This window comes from Chiloscyllium punctatum, chromosome 3 (assembly GCF_047496795.1).
Source record: "Chiloscyllium punctatum isolate Juve2018m chromosome 3, sChiPun1.3, whole genome shotgun sequence".
Taxonomy (NCBI): Eukaryota; Metazoa; Chordata; class Chondrichthyes; order Orectolobiformes; family Hemiscylliidae; genus Chiloscyllium; species Chiloscyllium punctatum.
Window position 1 is genome coordinate 10,730,388 of NC_092741.1, and position 24,927 is coordinate 10,755,314.

The window sequence follows — 24,927 nt, forward strand, 5'->3', positions numbered from 1 at the left end:
AACCGACCAACTTACCAAGTGTGTGTGAAGGATGATGCGATAGTTTGGAATGTTAATTTTCATCCATAAAGTAAGAAGTGACAAATATAGAAGTTTGACTGCTCCTCATTCTTTACACAGATTTCAGGATTTTATATCAGTTTTCACATTCCAGCTACTGAGATTTGCAGTAATGTTTGACTCAACTCACTAACGGAAGGTCAGTGTAAAGTTCAGTGCAATTTTTTGGTTATGTTTTTTCAGGAATTATACTGTAGCTTCCACCGCCCTCAGCTTTTATGCAAATTTACTGCACTGAATTTCCTAAAGATCAGTTGCCATGGAAAGCCTGTTCTGGTAACGATGCAGGAAAACGGCGTTGTTCAGGCAATGTATTTTCTCCAAGAGAATGGCAAAGAACGCTGAATGGGATATACTATAGCAGCAAGCATGGATTTATTTTCAAACTAAACTTCAAGTCTCATTTGCAATTAGATGCAATTAATTTGCAATTACATTCGAGTAACATTCTTCATATCTCAGCACCAATAGATCATCCGATCGCATACATCACTGACCATTATCAAATTTTGTGTCCAGATAACTAACAGATCACATGTCTAAATGCCCATCTCATCTCATGTAAAACTGATCATCACATCTCATCTAAACTGACCACTCCACTCATCAGATCTCACAGCCAACAGAGCATGAGTGCTCACATCTGACTGGCTATCAATTCTCATGCTTGACATTGACCAGATATCGTTTCTGATTATCACTTCTCAGATCTCACTGGTCATCAGATTTGATCATCACCCTAATATCCTACTCACCATTTGATCTCACCATCTGTCTGACTGGCCATGACAAATTGCATATTACACAGCCAATCAAATCTTATATCTCATTGACCACCAGTTCTCACGGCCAATTGGAAATCAAAGCACACATCTAGCTGACCATCAGAGCACAGGTCCAAGTAACCATTACTCTTATGTCTGACCGATCATCACCCCCATGTCCAAATGACTATCACTCTCATGTCCAACTTATCATTATCCTCATGTCTGACTGACCATCACTCTCATGTCCGACGAACTATCACTCTTATGTCTGCCTATCACACATGTTTAACTATCACACTCATGTCTGACTATCACACTCATGTCTGACAACCAGTGTCATGTCTGACTGACCATCACGCTCATGTTCCACATACCATCACTCTCATGTCTGACTGACCATCACTCTCATGTCTGACTAACAGTCTCATGTCCAACTTACCATCACACTCATCTCAGACGGACTATCACACTTATGAGGTAAAAACAATGACTGCAGATGCTGGAAACCAGAATCTAGATTAGTGGTGCTGGAAGAGCACAGCAGTTCAGGCAGCATCCAACGAGCTTCAAAATCGACATTTCGGGCAAAAGCCTTTCATCAGGAATAAAGGCAGTGAGTCTGAAGCGTGGAGAGATAAGCTAGAGGAGGGTGGGGGTGGGGAGAAAGTAGCACAGAGTACAATGGGTGAGTGGGGGAGGGGATGAAGGTGATATGTTAGGGAGGAGAAGGTGGAGTGGATAGGTGGAAAAGGAGATAGGCAGGTAGGACAAGTCCGGACAAGTCATGGGGACAGTAACTGAGCTGGAAGTTTGAAACTAGGATGAGGTGGGGGAAGGGGAAATGAGGAAGCTGTTGAAGTCCACATTGATGCCCTGGGGTTGAAGTGTTCCGAGGTGGAAGATGAGGCGTTCTTCCTCCAGGCGTCTGGTGGTGAGGGAGCGGTGGTGAAGGAGGCCCAGGACCTCCATGTCCTCAGCAGAGTGGGAGGGGGAGTTGAAATGTTGGGCCACGGGGCGGTGTGGTTGATTGGTGCGGGTGTCCCGGAGATGTTCCCTAAAGCGCTCTGCTAGGAGGCGCCCAGTCTCCCCACTGTAGAGGAGACCGCATCGGGAGCGGTCACATATCACCCTTATGTCTGGGATAGTGTAGGGGGATGGGCTTAGATTAGTTCACAGGTCGGTGCAACATTGAGGGCTGAAGGGCCTGTTCTGTGCTGTATTGTTCTATGTTCTATGACCATCATTCTCATGTCTGACTGACCATCAATCTCATGTCCAACTGACCATCACTCTCATGTCTGACTGACCATTACTCTCATGTCCAATGAACTATCACTCTTATGTCAAACTGAATATCACACTCATGTCCCACTTACTATCACTCTCATGTCTGATTGACCATCACTCTCCTGTCCGACTGACTATCACTCTCATGTCTATCACTCTCCTGTCCGACTGACTGTCACTCTCATGTCTGACTGTCTATCACAATCATTTTTGCCTATCATACACGTCTAACTACCACACTCATATCTGACTGACCATCAATCTCATGTCTGACTAACTATCACACTCATGTCTGACTATCACTCTTATGTCTGACTATTACACTCAAGTCTGACTGACCATCACTCTCATGTCTGACTGACCATCACACTCATGGCTGACTATCACTCTCATGTCTGACTAGTCTGTCTGACCATGACGCTCATATCTGACTGACTATCACTCTCACATCTAACTGACTATCAGATTCATGTCTATCATTCTCATGTCTGACTGACCATCACTCTCATGTCCGACTGACTATCACTCTCATGTCTATCACTCTCATGTCTGACTAGTCTGACTGACCATCACGCTCATATCCGACTGACTATCACTCTCACATCTAACTGACTATCAGATTCATGTCTATCATTCTCATGTTTGACCATCACTCTCATATCTGACTGACCATAACTTACATGTCTGACTGACCATAATGTACATTTCTGACTGGCCATCATTTTCATGTCTGACTGACCATCACTCATGTCTGACTGACCATGACTCTCATTTCGAACTGACCATCACTCTCATATCTGACTGACCATAACATACATATCCGACTGACCATCATTTTCATGTCTGACTGACCATCACTCTCATGTCTGACTGACCATGACTCTCCTTTCTGACTGACCATCACTCTCATGTCTGACTGATCATTGCTTCGTGTCCGACTGTCCACAAACTCATTTCCAACTTGCCATCACTCTCATGTCTGATTGACCATCGCTCTCATGTCTGTCTGACTGGCCATCACTCTCATGTCTGATTGACCATCACTCTCATGTCTGACTGAGCAGCAAGTCCCATATCCAACTGACCATCAAAACCCATGCCAGTCTGTCCATCACATCCCAGATCTGACTGACCATTTCTCTTGTCCAACTGACCATGGCACTCATTTCTGACCTACCATCACCCTCATGTCTGACTGACCATCATTCTTATGTCTGACTGACCATAAACCCTCGTGTCTGACCGATCATCGCTCTCATGTCCGACTGCCCATACTCTCATTTCTGACTTACCATCACTTTCACATCTGACTGACCATCACTCTCATGTCTGACTGACCATAACTTATCTGTTTGACTGACCATCACTCTCCTTTCTGACTGACCATCACTCTCATGTCTGACTGACCATAACTTATCTGTTTGACTGACCATCACTCTCCTTTCTGACTGACCATCACTCTCATGTCCGACTGATCATTGCTTCGTGTCCGACTGTCCACATACTCATGTCCGACTTGTCATCGCTCTCATGTCCGACTGACCATCGCTCTCAAGTCTGTCTGACCATCACTCTCACTTCAGACTGACCATCACTCTCATGTCTGACTGACCATCGCTCTCATATCCGACTGACCATCACTCTCACGTCTGACTGATCATCGCTTTGTGCCGATTGTCCACACACTCATTTCCAACTTGCCATCGCTCTCATGTCCGACTGACCATCGCTCTCATGTCTGACTGACCATCACTCTCATGTCTGACTGACCATCGCTCTCATGTCCGACTGACCATCACTCTCATGTCTGACTGACCATCGCTCTCATGTCTGACTGACCATCGGTCTCATGTCTGACTGACCATCGCTCTCATGTCTGACTGACCATCGCTCTCATGTCCGACTGACCATCGCACTCATGTCTGACTGACCATCGCTCTCATGTCTGACTGACCATCGCTCTCATGTCCGACTGACCATCACTCTCATGTCTGACTGACCATCGCTCTCATGTCCGACTGACCATCGCTCTCATGTCTGACTGATCATCACTTCGTGTCCAACTGCCCACACTTTAAGGTCTGACTGACCATCACTGACAGGTTTGACTGACCATCAGATCTCAGATCCCACTGGCTACCACTGTCATTGCTCACTGATCCTCAGAGCACATGCCTGGTGGACCAAGAGATCTCATCTCTTACTAATCATCACTTTAATATCTGACTGATCGGCTGATTGCATGTTTTCTGACCATCAGATCACATATCGGAATGCCATGAGCAGATCTCATGTCACATTGACCGTCAGATCTCATATCTGACTGAACATCGCCCTTCATACCCCACTGACCATCAGATCTCATATCTGACTGAACATCGCCCTTCATGCCCCACTGGCCATCAGATCTCATATCTGACTGAACATCGCCCTTCAGGCCTCACTGACCATCAGATCTCATAACTGACTGAACATCGCCCTTCATGCCCCACTGGCCATCAGATCTCATATCTGACTGAACGTCACCCTTTATGCCCCACTGACCATCAGATCTCATATCTGACTGAACATCGCCCTTCATGCCCCACTGACCATCAGATCTCATATCTGACTGAACATCGCCCTTCATGCCCCACTGACCATCAGATCTCATATCTGACTGAACATCGCCCTTCATGCCCCACTGACCATCAGATCTCATATCTGACTGAACATCGCCCTTCATGCCCCACTGACCATCAGATCTCATGTCTGACTGAACATCGCCCTTCATGCCCCACTGACCATCAGATCTCATATCTGACTGAACATCGCCCTTCATGCCCCACTGACCATCAGATCTCATATCTGACTGAACATCGCCCTTCATGCCCCACTGACCATCAGATCTCATATCTGACTGAACATCGCCCTTCATGCCCCACTGACCATCAGATCTCATATCTGACTGAACATCGCCCTTCATGCCCCACTGACCATCAGATCTCATATCTGACTGAACATCGCCCTTCATACCCCACTGACCATCAGATCTCATGTCTGACTGAACATCGCCCTTCATGCCCCACTGACCATCAGATCTCATATCTGACTGAACATCGCCCTTCATACCCCACTGACCATCAGATCTCATATCTGACCGAACGTCGCCCTTCATGCCCCACTGGCCATCAGATCTCATATCTGACTGAACGTCACCCTTTATGCCCCACTGACCATCAGATCTCAATATCTGACTGAACGTCGCCCTTCATGTCGCACTGACCATCAGATCTCATATCTGACTGAACGTCACCCTTCATACCCCACTGACCATCAGATCTCATATCTGACCGAACGTCGCCCTTCATGCCCCACTGGCCATCAGATCTCATATCTGACTGAACGTCACCCTTTATGCCCCACTGACCATCAGATCTCATATCTGACTGAACATCGCCCTTCATGTCGCACTGACCATCAGATCTCATATCTGACTGAACGTCACCCTTCATACCCCACTGACCATCAGATCTCATATCTGACTGAACATCGCCCTTCATGCCCCACTGACCATCAGATCTCAATATCTGACTGAACGTCACCCTTTATGCCCCACTGACCATCAGATCTCATATCTGACTGAACGTCACCCTTCATACCCCACTGACCATCAGATCTCATATCTGACTGAACGTCACCCTTCATACCCCACTGACCATCAGATCTCATATCTGACCGAACGTCGCCCTTCATGCCCCACTGGCCATCAGATCTCATATCTGACTGAACGTCACCCTTTATGCCCCACTGACCATCAGATCTCATATCTGACTGAACATCGCCCTTCATGTCGCACTGACCATCAGATCTCATATCTGACTGAACGTCACCCTTCATACCCCACTGACCATCAGATCTCATATCTGACTGAACATCGCCCTTCATGCCCCACTGACCATCAGATCTCAATGTCTGACTGAACGTCACCCTTTATGCCCCACTGACCATCAGATCTCATATCTGACTGAACATCACCCATCTTGCCCCACTGACCATCAGATCTCATATCTGACTGAACATCGCCCTTTATGCCCCACTGACCATCAGATCTCATATCTGACTGAACATCGCCCTTCAGGCCCCAATGACCATCAGATCTCATATCTGACTGAACATCGCCCTTCAGGCCCCACTGACCATCAGATCTCATGTCTGACTGAACATCGCCCTTCATGCCCCACTGACCATCAGATCTCATATCTGACTGAACATCGCCCTTCATGCCCCACTGGCCATCAGATCTCATATCTGACTGAACATCACCCTTCATGCCCCACTGACCATCAGATCTCATATCTGACTGAACGTCACCCTTTATGCCCCACTGACCATCAGATCTCATATCTGACTGAACATCGCCCTTCAGGCCCCAATGACCATCAGATCTCATATCTGACTGAACATCACCCTTCATGCCCCACTGACCATCAGATCTCATATCTGACTGAACGTCACCCTTTATGCCCCACTGACCATCAGATCTCATATCTGACTGAACATCGCCCTTCAGGCCCCAATGACCATCAGATCTCATATCTGACTGAACATCGCCCTTCATGCCCCACTGACCATCAGATCTCAATATCTGACTGAACGTCACCCTTTATGCCCCACTGACCATCAGATCTCATATCTGACTGAACATCGCCCTTCAGGCCCCAATGACCATCAGATCTCATATCTGACTGAACATCGCCCTTCATGCCCCACTGACCATCAGATCTCATATCTGACTGAACATCGCCCTTCAGGCCTCACTGACCATCAGATCTCATATCTGACTGAACATCGCCCTTCATGCCCCACTGGCCATCAGAACTCATATCTGACTGAACGTCACCCTTTATGCCCCACTGACCATCAGATCTCATATCTGACTGAACATCGCCCTTCATGCCCCAATGACCATCAGATCTCATATCTGACTGAACATCGCCCTTCATGCCCCACTGACCATCAGATCTCATATCTGACTGAACATCGCCCTTCATGCCCCACTGACCATCAGATCTCAATATCTGACTGAACGTCACCCTTTATGCCCCACTGACCATCAGATCTCATATCTGACTGAATATCGCCCTTCATGCCCCACTGACCATCAGATCTCATATCTGACTGAACATCGCCCTTCATGTCGCACTGACCATCAGATCTCATATCTGACTGAACGTCACCCTTCATACCCCACTGACCATCAGATCTCATATCTGACTGAACATCGCCCTTCATGCCCCACTGACCATCAGATCTCATATCTGACTGAACATCGCCCTTCATGCCCCACTGACCATCAGATCTCATATCTGACTGAACATCACCCTTCATGCCCCACTGACCATCAGATCTCATATCTGACTGAACATCGCCCTTCATACCCCACTGACCATCAGATCTCATGTCTGACTGAACATCGCCCTTCATGCCCCACTGACCATCAGATCTCATATCTGACTGAACATCGCCCTTCATACCCCACTGACCATCAGATCTCATATCTGACCGAACGTCGCCCTTCATGCCCCACTGGCCATCAGATCTCATATCTGACTGAACGTCACCCTTTATGCCCCACTGACCATCAGATCTCAATATCTGACTGAACGTCGCCCTTCATGTCGCACTGACCATCAGATCTCATATCTGACTGAACGTCACCCTTCATACCCCACTGACCATCAGATCTCATATCTGACCGAACGTCGCCCTTCATGCCCCACTGGCCATCAGATCTCATATCTGACTGAACGTCACCCTTTATGCCCCACTGACCATCAGATCTCATATCTGACTGAACATCGCCCTTCATGTCGCACTGACCATCAGATCTCATATCTGACTGAACGTCACCCTTCATACCCCACTGACCATCAGATCTCATATCTGACTGAACATCGCCCTTCATGCCCCACTGACCATCAGATCTCAATATCTGACTGAACGTCACCCTTTATGCCCCACTGACCATCAGATCTCATATCTGACTGAACGTCACCCTTCATACCCCACTGACCATCAGATCTCATATCTGACTGAACGTCACCCTTCATACCCCACTGACCATCAGATCTCATATCTGACCGAACGTCGCCCTTCATACCCCACTGGCCATCAGATCTCATATCTGACTGAACGTCACCCTTTATGCCCCACTGACCATCAGATCTCATATCTGACTGAACATCGCCCTTCATGTCGCACTGACCATCAGATCTCATATCTGACTGAACGTCACCCTTCATACCCCACTGACCATCAGATCTCATATCTGACTGAACATCGCCCTTCATGCCCCACTGACCATCAGATCTCAATGTCTGACTGAACGTCACCCTTTATGCCCCACTGACCATCAGATCTCATATCTGACTGAACATCACCCATCTTGCCCCACTGACCATCAGATCTCATATCTGACTGAACATCGCCCTTTATGCCCCACTGACCATCAGATCTCATATCTGACTGAACATCGCCCTTCAGGCCCCAATGACCATCAGATCTCATATCTGACTGAACATCGCCCTTCAGGCCCCACTGACCATCAGATCTCATGTCTGACTGAACATCGCCCTTCATGCCCCACTGACCATCAGATCTCATATCTGACTGAACATCGCCCTTCATGCCCCACTGGCCATCAGATCTCATATCTGACTGAACATCACCCTTCATGCCCCACTGACCATCAGATCTCATATCTGACTGAACGTCACCCTTTATGCCCCACTGACCATCAGATCTCATATCTGACTGAACATCGCCCTTCAGGCCCCATTGACCATCAGATCTCATATCTGACTGAACATCACCCTTCATGCCCCACTGACCATCAGATCTCATATCTGACTGAACGTCACCCTTTATGCCCCACTGACCATCAGATCTCATATCTGACTGAACATCGCCCTTCAGGCCCCAATGACCATCAGATCTCATATCTGACTGAACATCGCCCTTCATGCCCCACTGACCATCAGATCTCAATATCTGACTGAACGTCACCCTTTATGCCCCACTGACCATCAGATCTCATATCTGACTGAACATCGCCCTTCAGGCCCCAATGACCATCAGATCTCATATCTGACTGAACATCGCCCTTCAGGCCCCAATGACCACCAGATCTCATATCTGACTGAACATCGCCCTTCAGGCCTCACTGACCATCAGATCTCATATCTGACTGAACATCGCCCTTCATGCCCCACTGGCCATCAGATCTCATATCTGACTGAACGTCACCCTTTATGCCCCACTGACCATCAGATCTCATATCTGACTGAACATCGCCCTTCATGCCCCAATGACCATCAGATCTCATATCTGACTGAACATCGCCCTTCATGCCCCACTGACCATCAGATCTCATATCTGACTGAACATCGCCCTTCATGCCCCACTGACCATCAGATCTCAATATCTGACTGAACGTCACCCTTTATGCCCCACTGACCATCAGATCTCATATCTGACTGAACATCGCCCTTCATGCCCCACTGACCATCAGATCTCATATCTGACTGAACATCGCCCTTCATGTCGCACTGACCATCAGATCTCATATCTGACTGAACGTCACCCTTCATACCCCACTGACCATCAGATCTCATATCTGACTGAACATCGCCCTTCATGCCCCACTGACCATCAGATCTCAATATCTGACTGAACGTCACCCTTCATGCCCCACTGACCATCAGATCTCATATCTGACTGAACATCGCCCTTCATGCCCCACTGACCATCAGATCTCATGTCTGACTGAACATCGCCCTTCATGCCTCACTGACCATCAGATCTCATATCTGACTGAACATCGCCCTTCATGCCTCACTGACCATCAGATCTCATATCTGACTGAACGTCACCCTTCATACCCCACTGACCATCAGATCTCATATCTGACTGAACATCGCCCTTCATGCCCCACTGACCATCAGATCTCATGTCTGACTGAACATCGCCCTTCATGCCTCACTGACCATCAGATCTCATATCTGACTGAACATCGCCCTTCATGCCTCACTGACCATCAGATCTCATATCTGACTGAACATCACCCTTCATGCCCCACTGACCATCAGATCTCATATCTGACTGAACATCGCCCATCATGTCCCACTGACCATCAGATCTCATATCTGACCGAACATCACCCATCTTGCCCCACTGACCATCAGATCTCATATCTGACTGAACATCGCCCTTCATACCCCACTGACCATCAGATCTCAATATCTGACTGAACATCGCCCTTCAGGCCCCACTGACCATCAGATCTCATATCTGACTGAACATCGCCCTTCATGCCCCACTGACCATCAGATCTCATATCTGACTGAACGTCACCCTTCATACCCCACTGACCATCAGATCTCAATATCTGACTGAACATCGCCCTTCATGCCCCACTGACCATCAGATCTCAATATCTGACTGAACATCACACTTCATGCCCCACTGACCATCAGATCTCAATATCTGACTGAACATCACACTTCATGCCCCACTGACCATCAGATCTCAATATCTGACTGAACATCGCCCTTCATGCCCCACTGACCATCAGATCTCATATCTGACTGAACATCGCCCTTCAGGCCCCAATGACCACCAGATCTCATATCTGACTGAACATCGCCCTTCAGGCCTCACTGACCATCAGATCTCATATCTGACTGAACATCGCCCTTCATGCCCCACTGGCCATCAGATCTCATATCTGACTGAACGTCACCCTTTATGCCCCACTGACCATCAGATCTCATATCTGACTGAACATCGCCCTTCATGCCCCAATGACCATCAGATCTCATATCTGACTGAACATCGCCCTTCATGCCCCACTGACCATCAGATCTCATATCTGACTGAACATCGCCCTTCATGCCCCACTGACCATCAGATCTCAATATCTGACTGAACGTCACCCTTTATGCCCCACTGACCATCAGATCTCATATCTGACTGAACATCGCCCTTCATGCCCCACTGACCATCAGATCTCATATCTGACTGAACATCGCCCTTCATGTCGCACTGACCATCAGATCTCATATCTGACTGAACGTCACCCTTCATACCCCACTGACCATCAGATCTCATATCTGACTGAACATCGCCCTTCATGCCCCACTGACCATCAGATCTCAATATCTGACTGAACGTCACCCTTCATGCCCCACTGACCATCAGATCTCATATCTGACTGAACATCGCCCTTCATGCCCCACTGACCATCAGATCTCATGTCTGACTGAACATCGCCCTTCATGCCTCACTGACCATCAGATCTCATATCTGACTGAACATCGCCCTTCATGCCTCACTGACCATCAGATCTCATATCTGACTGAACGTCACCCTTCATACCCCACTGACCATCAGATCTCATATCTGACTGAACATCGCCCTTCATGCCCCACTGACCATCAGATCTCATGTCTGACTGAACATCGCCCTTCATGCCTCACTGACCATCAGATCTCATATCTGACTGAACATCGCCCTTCATGCCTCACTGACCATCAGATCTCATATCTGACTGAACATCACCCTTCATGCCCCACTGACCATCAGATCTCATATCTGACTGAACATCGCCCATCATGTCCCACTGACCATCAGATCTCATATCTGACCGAACATCACCCATCTTGCCCCACTGACCATCAGATCTCATATCTGACTGAACATCGCCCTTCATACCCCACTGACCATCAGATCTCAATATCTGACTGAACATCGCCCTTCAGGCCCCACTGACCATCAGATCTCATATCTGACTGAACATCGCCCTTCATGCCCCACTGACCATCAGATCTCATATCTGACTGAACGTCACCCTTCATACCCCACTGACCATCAGATCTCAATATCTGACTGAACATCGCCCTTCATGCCCCACTGACCATCAGATCTCAATATCTGACTGAACATCACACTTCATGCCCCACTGACCATCAGATCTCAATATCTGACTGAACATCACACTTCATGCCCCACTGACCATCAGATCTCAATATCTGACTGAACATCGCCCTTCATGCCCCACTGACCATCAGATCTCATATCTGACTGAACGTCACCCTTCATGCCCCACTGACCATCAGATCTCATATCTGACTGAACGTCACCCATCATGCCTCACTGACCATCAGATCTCATATCTGACTGAACGTTGCCCTTCATGCCCCACTGACCATCAGATCTCAATATCTGACTGAACATCGCCCTTCATGCCCCACTGACCATCAGATCTCATATCTGACTGAACGTCACCCTTCATGCCCCACTGACCATCAGATCTCATATCTGACTGAACATCGCCCTTCATGCCCCACTGACCATCAGATCTCATATCTGACTGAACATCACCCTTCATGCCCCACTGACCATCAGATCTCAATATCTGACTGAACATCGCCCTTCATGCCCCACTGACCATCAGATCTCATATCTGACCGAACGTCGCCCTTCATGCCCCACTGACCATCAGATCTCAATATCTGACTGAACATCACCCTTCAGGCCCCACTGACCATCAGATCTCAATATCTGACCGAACATCACCCATCTTGCCCCACTGACCATCAGATCTCATATCTGACTGAACGTCACCCATCATGCCTCACTGACCATCAGATCTCATATCTGACTTAACGTTGCCCTTCATTCCCCACTGACCATCAGATCTCATATCTGACTGAACATCGCCCTTCATGCCTCACTGACCATCAGATCTCATATCTGACTGAACATCGCCCTTCATGCCCCACTGGCCATCAGATCTCATATCTGACTGAACATCGCCCTTCAGGCCCCACTGACCATCAGATCTCATATCTGACTGAACATCGCCCTTCATGCCCCACTGACCATCAGATCTCATGTCTGACTGACACTCAGATGTCTTGTCCAACTGACTCGCACTCTCATTTCATACTGATCACCAGATGACCATCACACTTACCCCTAATTGACCATCAAATCTCATGCCTGAGTGATTACCAGCTCCTATGTTCAACTGATCATCAGTTTCCATATTCGACTGGCTACCAACCCTCACGTGTGACTGACCATCAGACCTCTTGTCTGACTGCCCAACACTTGCACATAGGACTATTAGGCCTCACTTCTAACTGACAGACCACATCTCCAACTGACCATAAACAGATCACATGTCTGACTAACCATCAGATCACATATCCAATTAACCATAAACAGATTACGTGTTATGGACCAGGCCAGACCACTCAAAACATTCTTACGCAGGCAGCCCAGACCATACCTTTGCATGTTTGTTTCAGTAATTGTACAGTGAAAGGTACCCGGAGTAAGTTAGCAGGGCTGACTACCAGTTTTTAAAATAGATAAAAATTTATTCACAAAATTAGACAAAGAAACAAGAAAAACAGAATAAAGAACCCCTACAGAACTCAGTCTATCCAAACTAGACATAATTATGCTGTTCCAAATATACACAACAGTCCCAATAAGGAAACTCCCTTAAAACACAGTTAAAAAAATGGAACAGATACTTACAGGTTGAAGTTAGAAGGGCAGAAAGAGAGAGAGTTTCCACACAGCTCACTGTTGAACTCCTAACTAGTTCTGGACTGAACTGCTCAGATAGAGAGCTGACCACTCCCCTTTCATTATACAGATCACTTCTAAAACATGACCACTTTGCCTGACATCTCATCTGTTTACAAACAAACAAAAAGGCCTCTCAATACCCTTTAATCTCTGTACCATTCCAGTCTAATCAGCACCAGGAGCAGTTTATGACCCCTCTGGAAAAAAAACAAGGGCACATTATCCTTGAGAAAAGGAACAGCTTTTAGAAAAAAGGGACCAGTTTTGTTACACCTCCCCTCCTAAAAGAAACCCATCAATGCTAAAAGATGGCTTCATTTTTAAAACCCTTCAAAAACAAACTGGTTAGTAGTCCAAAACACACACATACATTATACTAACTGTACACATGCAAACATGCACAACTACATACAAATTCAGGCCGCAGTACACCCAGCATCGAACACCTCTGAATCTCATTCGAGTCTCAATGATGAATCAGCATTTACGTTTTTGCAACCTGCCACATGCACAACTGTGAAATTGAATGGCTGCAACAACAATCTCCATCTAAACAGTCTGGCATTTTTGTCCTTAAATTTTTCCACAGATGTCAATGGGTTATGATCAGTGTATACAATTGTCTCAGATGCATTGCTGGTAATATAAACACTGAAATGTTGTAATGTCAATGCCATGCTTAAAGTCTTTTACTCCACTTGAATATTTCATGTTGATGAACGTTTAACTTTCTGAAAAAAATGCCCATTGGATCTTTCTATCCCTTCATCATCCTCCTTCAGGAGTACAGCACCGACACCCACATCACTGGCATCGATAGTCACCTTGAAAAACTTTGTTTAATCTGATGTGGCTAATACTGGGGCAGTGGTTAACACAGTTTTTAGGCTGTCAAATGCCTTTTGAGAGTTCGCTGTCCACTGAAACCTCTTGCCCTTTTTTAACAATTTGGTGAGTGGAGCAGCCACACTGCTAAAGTTTGGCACAAACTTTCGGTAAAATCTACTCAAATCCTGGAACCATAGTACTGCTTTTCTCATCAACAGTGTGGGACATTCCCCAATTACATTTGATTTCACATCCCATGGGGCCATTTGTCCATGTCTAATAACATGGTCCAGGAAGGTGACTTGGGCTTTGGCAAATTCACTTTTAGCTAGGTTTACCACCAAGTCTTCCTTCCAAAGTCAATCGAACAAGTCTGATAAATGCTGTAAATGTTCCTTCTATGAGTGACGAAAAATCACCAGGTCATCAATATACACCACACAGTTGGGTAATCCGGCAATGACCTTATTAGTCCGTCTTTGAAATGTGGTTGGAGCAGTTTTCATACCAAATGGCATGACTTTGAACTGAAATATTGCATTTGGCATGACGAAAGCCTAAATGGCCTTTGCTGTCTCTGACAGAGGGACTTGCCAGTAGCCTCTGAGCAGGTCCCACTGAGAAATGTAAGTTGCTTGTCCCACTTTTTCGACACAGTTCTCCAACCGTGGAATTGGATATGCATCAGTCTTTGTAACGGTGTTGACTTTGTGATAATCCACACATAATCGCTGGGTACCATCTGGCTTTGGCACCATGACTATGGGTGAGCTCCAGTCACTGTAACTCACTTCGATTATGCCATCTTGGAGCATGTGCTCTATCTCCTTCTGAACCTGTGCCAACTTTAGAGGGTTATGCCCATAAGGATGTTGCTTAATCAGAACAACATCTCCTATTTCTACATCTTGCACAATTAGATTAATACTTCCCAGTTTATTTCCATATATCTCCCCATGTGATAGAAATAACTCTTTCAGGTCATTTCAATTTTCTTGTGGAAGGTAACTCAATACTTTATCCCAAATTTTGACAACTTCCTCATTGTTCAAATTGATTTGAGGAATGTCCGACTCAGAATGCTCTGCACTTGGTTCTTCCTTCTGTGTTGTAATCATTAACACCTTCTCCTCTTGCTTTCCTTCCCTATCAAAATACCTTTTGAGCAGATTCACATGACACACTCTGTGAGATTTCTTCCTGTCTGGAGTCCTTATCAAATAGTTCATCTCACTCAATTTCTTCTCAATTTGATAAGGTCCACTAAACCTTGCTTTTAAAGGCTAATCTGTTACTGAAAGTAACACCAATATCTTTTGAGTGTGTTTTGTAGGGTCTGCAGCTGACAGGTTTGTTTACACACTGTCTGTGGGCAGCTGCAGCCTGTTTGAATTCTGCAGCAGGTGGATTGATACAGTCACTTTAGTCAAGGTTAAAAATCACACAACACCAGGTTATAGCCCAACAGGTTTAATTGGAAGCACACTAGCTTTCGGAGCGACGCTCCTTGATTTTTAACTTTGTACACCCCAGTCCAACACCGGCATCTCCGAATCATGACTTTAGTCAAGGCTAGCTTCCATTTTCTGGACTCAAAGTCAAGTTCAATAACTTTAGGGCTTGAGCTCTCCCATGTCCTCAACACCTCCAAACCAGACTTTGTAAACACAGTTTGTTATTACACACAATCCATTGTTAGACACCAACAGTCCCCATTAACAGCTATTCACCTTCCTAGCAAGTTCATCATCCACTCCTTTGTGTGTCCAACTGTTCTGCTCTTTCTGGGCTCTATCCCCACCTATTGTTTACTCTTTACCCCTCCCCCCCCCTATCTTTTGCATATAAACTGACATTTTCCTAGTGACCATCAGTTCAACCTATAACCTGTAATAAGTTATCCTTATGATCTTCACTGAGATCTACTTTTCCCTTTCCACGTGAGGATTTCTCTTTGCCCCCAATTTCCATCCCTCAGGGACTGAAATTGATTCTGGAAACCAAACCATGTTTTATGGACCAGCTCATAATCATCAGCCACCTCAGCTGTTAACCTTGCTGTTTTAACTCTCTGCTCTTCCACATGAGTTCCACCACTTCAGGCAGTGAATTTTTGAATTCCTCCAAAATAAGTACCTCTCTAAGGGCATCATAGGTTTGCTCAATTTTTAAATTTCCTATCCATCTATCAAAATTACTCTGTTTGATCCTTTCAAACTCTATATAGGTTCAATTAGATTCCTGTAACATTGTCTATAGGTTTCTGGTACAAGCTCCATATGCACTTAAAATGGCTTTTTTCACCTCCTCGTTATCCCCAGATTCCTCCTCTGATAGGGATGCGAATACCTCACTAGCCTTACCGACAAGTTTCATTTGGATCAACAAAACACACATTGCTACTGGTCACTGCATTTGTTTAGCCACCTTTTCAAATGAGATGAAAAAGGCTTCTACATCCTTCTCATCAAATTTAGGTAATGCTTGAACATACTTAAATAGTTTCTCACTAGGCTTCTGACTACCAGGGGCTTGCTCATCATCACTCTCTTCCTCACTAAGCCTACCCTGAGCCTTTATCTCCAGCCTTTTATGCTGACTTTCCTTAAATGTCAGTTTTTGAAGTTCAAAAGCTCTCTCTTTTTTTCTTTCTCCTCTGCTGCTGTCTCCTTTTGTCTCAGTTCTACTGCTCTCTCTTTTTTTCTCTGTTTTGCTTTTAATCGTAACTCAAACTGTTTCATTTCTGCTGCCCTTTCCTTATCTCTCGCCTCTAACTCAAGCTGCTTCATTTACAAATGAATCCTTGCCATCTCTATAGATTCTGATGGTTTCTCCAGCAAATTTAATTGCTGAGCTGCTGCTGTAATTGCCTCTCCTTTCCTCACAGAAGCAGGCAGTTCCAATTCCAGCTTCTCTGCTAATTCCCACAGTTTGGTCTTATTCACTTTTTGCAAAACTTCCAAAGTCACCGCATCCACTTCCAGAAAACGTTTGGCGACTGAAAAAGCCATTACTATCCCAAGCTTTGTCTACCCAACCAAACCAACACCCAAAATAAAGACACTAGCACCTACCACTCACTGTTTAAAATCCCGCAAAAAGCCCCAAATCTGTTATGGACTAAGTCAGGCCACTCAAAACATTCTTGAGCAGGTAACCCAGACCATAACTTTTCAATTTGTTTCAAAATGCGTACAGTGAAAATTACTCGACGTAAGTTAGCGAGGTTAACTGACAGGTTTTAAAACAGATAAAAATTTATTCACAATGAAACACAATGAACAGAAAAATGAACCCCTACAGAACTCAGCCTATCCAAACTAGACTTAATTATGCTGTTCCGAGTATACACAACAGTCCCAATAAGCAAACCCCCTTAAAACATAGTAAAAAAAAGGAACAAATACTTACAGGTTGAAGTTAGAAGGGCAGAAAGAGAAGGTTTCCACACAGCTCACTGTTGAACTCCTAACTAGTCTGGACTGAACTGCTCAGATAGAGAGCTGACCACTCCCCCTCCATTATACAGGTCACTTCTAAAACATGACCACTTTGGCCTGACGTCTCATCTGTTTACTTATAAACAGAAAGGCCTCTCAATACCCTTTAATCTCTGTACCAAACCAGTCTTATCGGATCCAAAAGCAGTTTATGACCCCTCTGGAAAAAAAACAAGGACACCTTATCCTTGAGGAACGGAACAGCTTTTAGAAAAAAAGGGACCAGCTTTGTGACACAGGTCTTACTAACCAGCAGATCACATATCCAACTGACCATAAACAGATCACGCCTTACTAACCAGCAGATCACATATCCAACTGACCATAAACAGATCATATGTCTTACTAACCAGATCCCATATCCAACTGACCATAAACAGATCGTATGTCTTACTAACCAGCAGATCACATATCCATAAATACCATGAAAAATAGGAACAGGAATAGGCCCCTTGGCCCACTCAGCTTCCTCCACCACTCAAAAAAATCATGGTTGATCTAATATTGCTCACATCCATTTCCCTATGATAACCTTTGTATCCCTTACTGATCAAGAACCTATTTATCTCAGCCTTAAATATACACAAAAACCCTGTCTACACAGCTTTCTATGACAAAGTGTTCCAAAGATACACAATCCTCTGAGAGAAGAAACTCCTCCCCATCTCAGTCTTAAATTGACATCCCTGAACATGAAGTACCCATGAACAGATCCCAAATCTCATGGGCTATCAGATCATACCTCTGACTGCTCATGGACAGATCCCAAGTCTCTTCGATGATCAGATCACATATCTGACTGCCCATGAACAGATCACATGTCTCACTAAGCCATCAATCTCATGTCCAACTAATTGACCTTTACACCGCTGAGGCTAAACGCCAGCTCGCGGACACCTCCTCCTACTGCCCCCTTGACCATGACCCCACCTCCCACCACCAAACCATCATCTCCCAGACCATCCATAACCTCATCACCTCAGGGGATCTCCCATCCACCGCCTCCAACCTCATAGTCCCACAACCCCGCACCGCCCATTTCTACCTCCTGCCCAAAATCCACAAACCTGACTGCCCTGGCCAACCCATTGTCTCAGCCTGCTCCCGCCCCACCGAACTCATCTCTGCATACCTCAACACGGTCCTGTCCCTCTTAGTCCAAGAACTCCCCACCGATACGTTCGGGACACCACCCACGCCCTCCACCTCCTCCATGATTTTTGCTTCCCCGGTCCCTAACGCCTTAGCTTCACCATGGACATCCAGTCCCTGTACACCTCCATCCCCCCCATCACGAAGGCCTCAAAGCCCTCCGCTTCTTCCTTTCCCGCCGACCCAACCAGTACCCTTCCACTGACACCCTCCTTCGACTGACTGAACTGGTCCTCACTCTGAACAACTTCTTTTTCCAATCCTCCCACTTCCTCCAAACCAAAGGAGTAGCCATGGGCACCCGCATGGGCCCCAGCTATGCCTGCCTCTTCGTAGGATATGTGGAACAGTCCATCTTCCACAACTACACTGGCACCACCCCCCACCTTTTCCTCCGCTACATCGATGACTGTATTGGCGCTGACTCATGTTCCCACGAGGAGGTTGAACAGTTCATCCACTTTACCAACACCTTCCACCCCGACCTCAAATTCACCTGGATCATTTCAGACTTCTCTCTCCCCTTCCAAGACCTTTCCATTTCTATCTCGGGCGACCGAATCAACACGGACATTTACTATAAACCAACCAACTCCCACAGCTACCTAGACTACACCTCCTCCCACCCTGCCCCCTGTAAAAACACCATCCCATATTCCCAATTCCTTCGTCTCCGCTGCATTTGCTCCCAGGAGGACCATTTCCAATACCGTACAACCCAGATGGCCTCCTTCTTCAAAGACCGCAATTTCCCCCCAGACGTGATCGATGATGCCCTCCACCTCATCTCCTCCACTTCCCGCTCCTCCGCCCTTGAGCCCCACCCCTCCAACCGCCACCAGGACAGAACCCCACTGGTCCTCACCTACCACCCCACCAACCTCCATATACAGCGTAACATCCGCCGTCATTTCCGCCACCTCCAAACGGACCCCACCACCAGGGATATATTTCCCTCCCCTCCCCTATCAGCGTTCCGAAAAGACCACTCCCTCCATGACTCCCTCGTCAGGTCCACACCCCCCACCAACCCAACCTCCACTCCCAGCACCTTCCCCTGCAACCGCAAGAAATGCAAAACTTGCGCCCACACCTCCCCCCTCACTTCCCTCCAAGGCCCCAAGGGATACTTCCATATCCGCCACAAATTCACCTGCACCTCCACACACATCATTTATTGCATCCGCTGCACACGATGTGGCCTCCTCTATATTGGGAGACAGACCGCCTACTTGCGGAACGTTTCAGAGAACACCTCTGGGACACCCGGACCAATCAACCCAACCACCCCGTGGCTCAACACTTCAGCTTCCCCTCCCACTCCACCAAGGACATGCAGATCCTTGGACTCCTCCATCGCCAGACCATAGCAACACGATGGTTGGAGGAAGAACGCCTTATCTTCCACCTAGGAACCCTCCAACCACAAGGGATGAACTCAGATTTCTCCAGTTTCCTCATTTCCCCCCCTCCCCCCACCTTGTCTCAATCAAATCCCTCGAACTCAGCACCGCCTTCCTAACCTGCAATCTTCTTCCTGACCTCTCCACCCCCACCCCCACTCCAGCCTATCACCCTCACCTTGACCTCCTTCCACCTATCGCATTTCCAACGCCCCTCCCCCAAGTCCCTCCTCCCTACTTTTTACCTTAGCCTGCTGGACACACTTTCCTCATTCCTGAAGAAGGGCTCATGCCCAAAACGTCGATTCTCCTGCTCCTTGGATGCTACCTGACCTGCTGCGCTTTTCCAGCAACACATTTTCAGCTCTGATCTCCAGCATCTGCAGTCCTCATCTTCTCCCCAACTAATTGCCACTCTAATATCTAACTGGCCAGCTGATACATGCCCCACTGAAAATCAGATGTCAAGCCTCACTAGCAATTAGATCTCAGGACCAATCAACCATCTGATCTTGTGCTGATTAACTATTACCAACCTCATATACAACTAATCATCAGATCCTTTACCCAGCTGATAATCAGATCAAATCTCATATCTATTTGACCATGTGTTATAGACCATGCCAGACCCCCTCAAATCATTTCAAGAAGGTAGCCCTGAGCCTAACTTTGCTAGTTGTTTTAAGCAGGTGTCAGTGGTATTCTAGGAGTGATGCAGCTGGTTGAACCATGTTGTTTTAAACAATACAGAATTTATTTACAAGATTGCTGAATACAACACAAACAACAGAAAACAGGATACTGAATAACTTAACCGCTCCGAAAACCCAACAGATCATCCCAACTTAATAATGCTGTTCCAAATACTTGCAACAATCCCCATAAACTCCACTTGGTACAAAAGGTAAAATCAAACACACATTCTTACAGGACTGATGTCAGAGAGACAATACCAGCTTGGACTTGCTTCTTTGGGTCAGGCAGCTCTTTTTTTCACGCACTACTGCTAAAAACAAATCAAACTAGAGAAAAGCTGAGCTGGGAGAACTGGCCACACTCCTTTCATTGTTCAAGTGGTTTTCATAAAACTTGAAAGACTTTTGCTTGAGGCAGTATCTGTTAGCTATTATCAACTTGGCCCTAAAACCCCTCACCTCCAGACTTTTCAGAGTCTGTGTCAGTTATGACCTCTCTGAAAAAAACCAAGGACTGCATAACCTTGTTAAAGGAGCGGCTTTGTCACCCATCAGATCTCATGTCTGAGTGACCATCAGCAGATCTTTTTACTGATGGTCCATCAGTTGTCGTACCTCACAGAGCATCAGCTCTCATGACTTACTGGCCATCAGGACTTATGTCTGATTGACTATCTGGTCTCATGTGCAACTGACCACCAGATCCCTTACCCAGCTGATGAGTTGATCACATGTCTCACTGGCCATCAAATCTCATATCTAGCTGACCATCGCCATCATGTCACATTGGCATCAATGCTCATGTCGATCTATCGCTCTCACATCTGACTGACCATCAGCTCTCATGAACCATCTGAATTTGATTCTAGATTGTGCAACAAAAGGGGTATTCTAAAAGAGAAAATGGAGAAGGGCAACTAGACATGGGTGTCCTTGTACAGCAGTCACTGAAAGTAAGCAGGCAGATGCAGCAGATGGTGAAGAAAGAAAAATGGTATGTTGGCAGAAAAGTGGCAGATGGACAATGTGGAAAAGTGTCGGGTAACGCACTTTGGTAAAAAGAATAGAGCCGTAGTCTATTTTCAGAATAGGGAAAAGTTCTGGAAATCTGAAGCACAAAAGGACATGGAAGTTCCAGTTCTGTATTCTCTTAAAGTTAACATGGTGATTCAGTTGGCGATTAGAAAAGCAAATACAATGTTGGCATTCACTTCAAGAGGGCTACAATACTTATGAAGAAATGTACTGCTGAGGCCATACAAGGCTCTGGTCAGACCACATTTAGATTATTGTGAGCAGTTTTGGACCCCTTTTCTAAGGAAGGGATTAGAGGGAGGTTTTTGGAGGGGATCCAGAGGGAATTTACATGCATGATCCCAGGGATGAAGGGTTTGTCATATGAGGAGCAGTTGAGGACTCCAGTTCTGTACTCAATGGATTTTGAAAGGATAAGGGAAAATCTGAATTGAAACTTACAGAAATCTGAGAGGCCTGAAAAGAATAGATGGGGAGAAAATGTTTTCACTAGTAGGGGAGGCCAGGACCTGAGGGTGCAGCATTAGAGTGAAGGAACAACCCTTTAGAACTGAGAAAAGGTCAAACTTCTTCAGCCAGAGGGTGGTGAATCTGTGGAACTCATTACTGCAGGAGATTGTGAAGGCCAAGTCCATTGAGTCATATTTAAGGCAGAGCTAGATCGGTTCTTGATTTGTAAGCAGATCAAAGATTATGGGGAGAAGGCAGGAGAATGGGATTGAGAAACACATCAACAATGATGGGCCAACTGGCCTAATTCCACCCTTATACCTTATGATCTTCAGTGCAATACAATTTGAGTATAGGAGCAGGAATATCTTGCTGCAATCATATAGGGCCTTGGTGAGACCACACCTGGAGTATTGTGTACAGTTTTGGCTTCCTTCCTGAGGAAGGCTATGGCGGGCGTGCAATAAAGGTTTACCAGATTGATAGCTGGGATAGCAGGATGGAAGTGGGAGCAGGGACTAGATCAGTTAGGGTTATATTCATTGGAATTGAGATATGAGGTAGAATATCATGTAATATTCTAACAGGACTACACTAGTAAACACAGGAAGGATATTTCCAATGGCCTATCAGCCCAGGACTAGGGGTCATTGTCTAAGAATATAGGTAGGCTTTTTTGGCTGAGATGAAGAGAGATTTCTTCACCCGGAAAATTGTGAACTTATTGAATGTTCTTCCACAGAAAGTGGTTGAGGCCAGAACATTGAATGCTTTCAAAAATGAGTTGGATATGGTTCTTTGGACTAAATGGATCAAAGGGTATGGGAAAAGTAGGAACGGGAGACTGAATTGGGAGATCAGCCCATGAACAAGTTTAATGAATGGCACAGCAGCGTTGTGCCCTTATTTTCTATATTTTTATGTTCCATGGGATGGACTTGATGTTTGCTTACCTTAATGTTTTGATCTGCATGCTTCTTTAATCGTGGTCCATGGCTTGGTAATTCTGTAGGCCAGCCAAGTGCATTCCGTAGCCTCAGGATATGATGCAGGGCGCCATCATCATATTCATCCTCTAGTGCTGATAGAAAGAGTACAGCATCAGGATCATACATCAAACTAGATTCACCAGAGAACAAGAATAACAACGTCCATACAAGCAACACTAGATAGATGCTGCACAATGTTTGGGAAACCCACACAAGGGATGACTCCATCAAGGATAGAAAGGGTGAAAGAAAAGACAAGGTAAATGAGGAAGTAGTGATCAGCATTATAATTAGGATTAACACAGAAGGGAGGCTGTTCAGCCCTTTGTACCTAGAGTAGTTATTTTAAAAACTATCCATTTAGTTATACTCCCTTGTCCTTTCCCCAAAACACTGCATTTTCCCCTCCAGCTATTTATCCAATTGCATTGAGAAAGAGTGATTGAATCTGCTGCACGAACTGGTCAGGCTGTGCATTCCAGATCCAAACAGCTAACAGCTGGCAAATCTGATTTTAGAAAATGATGCCTCGAAAAAGGAGGGAAGAAAGAAGGAATCTATCGCAGAAATGCACGATTTTGAATTTTTTTTATCCGTTAATATGCTGTGGCATTGCTGGAGTTATATTGCTGTTACAAAAGAACAGCATAGATTAATACACATTACAAATAGCAAACCAATAATGTTGATAAAAGCAAATTACTGCGGATGCTGGAATCTGAAACCAAAAGAGAAATTGCTGGAAAATCTCAGCAGGTCTGGCAGCATCTGTAAGGAGAGAAAAGAGCTGACATTTCGAGTCTAACTGACCCTTTGTCAAAGCTCAGTTAGACTCGAAACGTCAGCTCTTTTCTCTCCTCAAAAATGTTGATGATTTGTTAAGCTGAATGTACAAATAACAGGAAAAGTTCAATTATAATGGATGAAAGATTATTGTGGATATATAGGAATGTAAGTACAGGTTAAATCTCAATCAATGACAGTCTTTTTCGTAGAACCCATACAATGTGGAAGTAGGCCATTTGGCCCATTGGGTCTATACCAACCCTCCAAAGAACATCCCACCCCCCCCCCCCCCCTTAACCTATAACTCTCCATTTCCTATGACTGACCCACCT

At 45.9% G+C, this 24,927-nt stretch overlaps 1 protein-coding gene across 1 annotated transcript in view; it reads right to left on the bottom strand.

The window, feature by feature from the left end:
* The window catches only part of LOC140453932 (dynein axonemal heavy chain 6-like), a 306,453-nt gene that overhangs the window by 220,063 nt on the left and 61,463 nt on the right, over positions 1 to 24,927 (bottom strand). Inside the window, exon 4 of the mRNA XM_072548792.1 lies at positions 23,774 to 23,901. Within this exon, the coding sequence (XP_072404893.1) occupies positions 23,774 to 23,901 (128 nt within the window). The remainder of the gene's footprint in view (positions 1 to 23,773; positions 23,902 to 24,927) is intronic.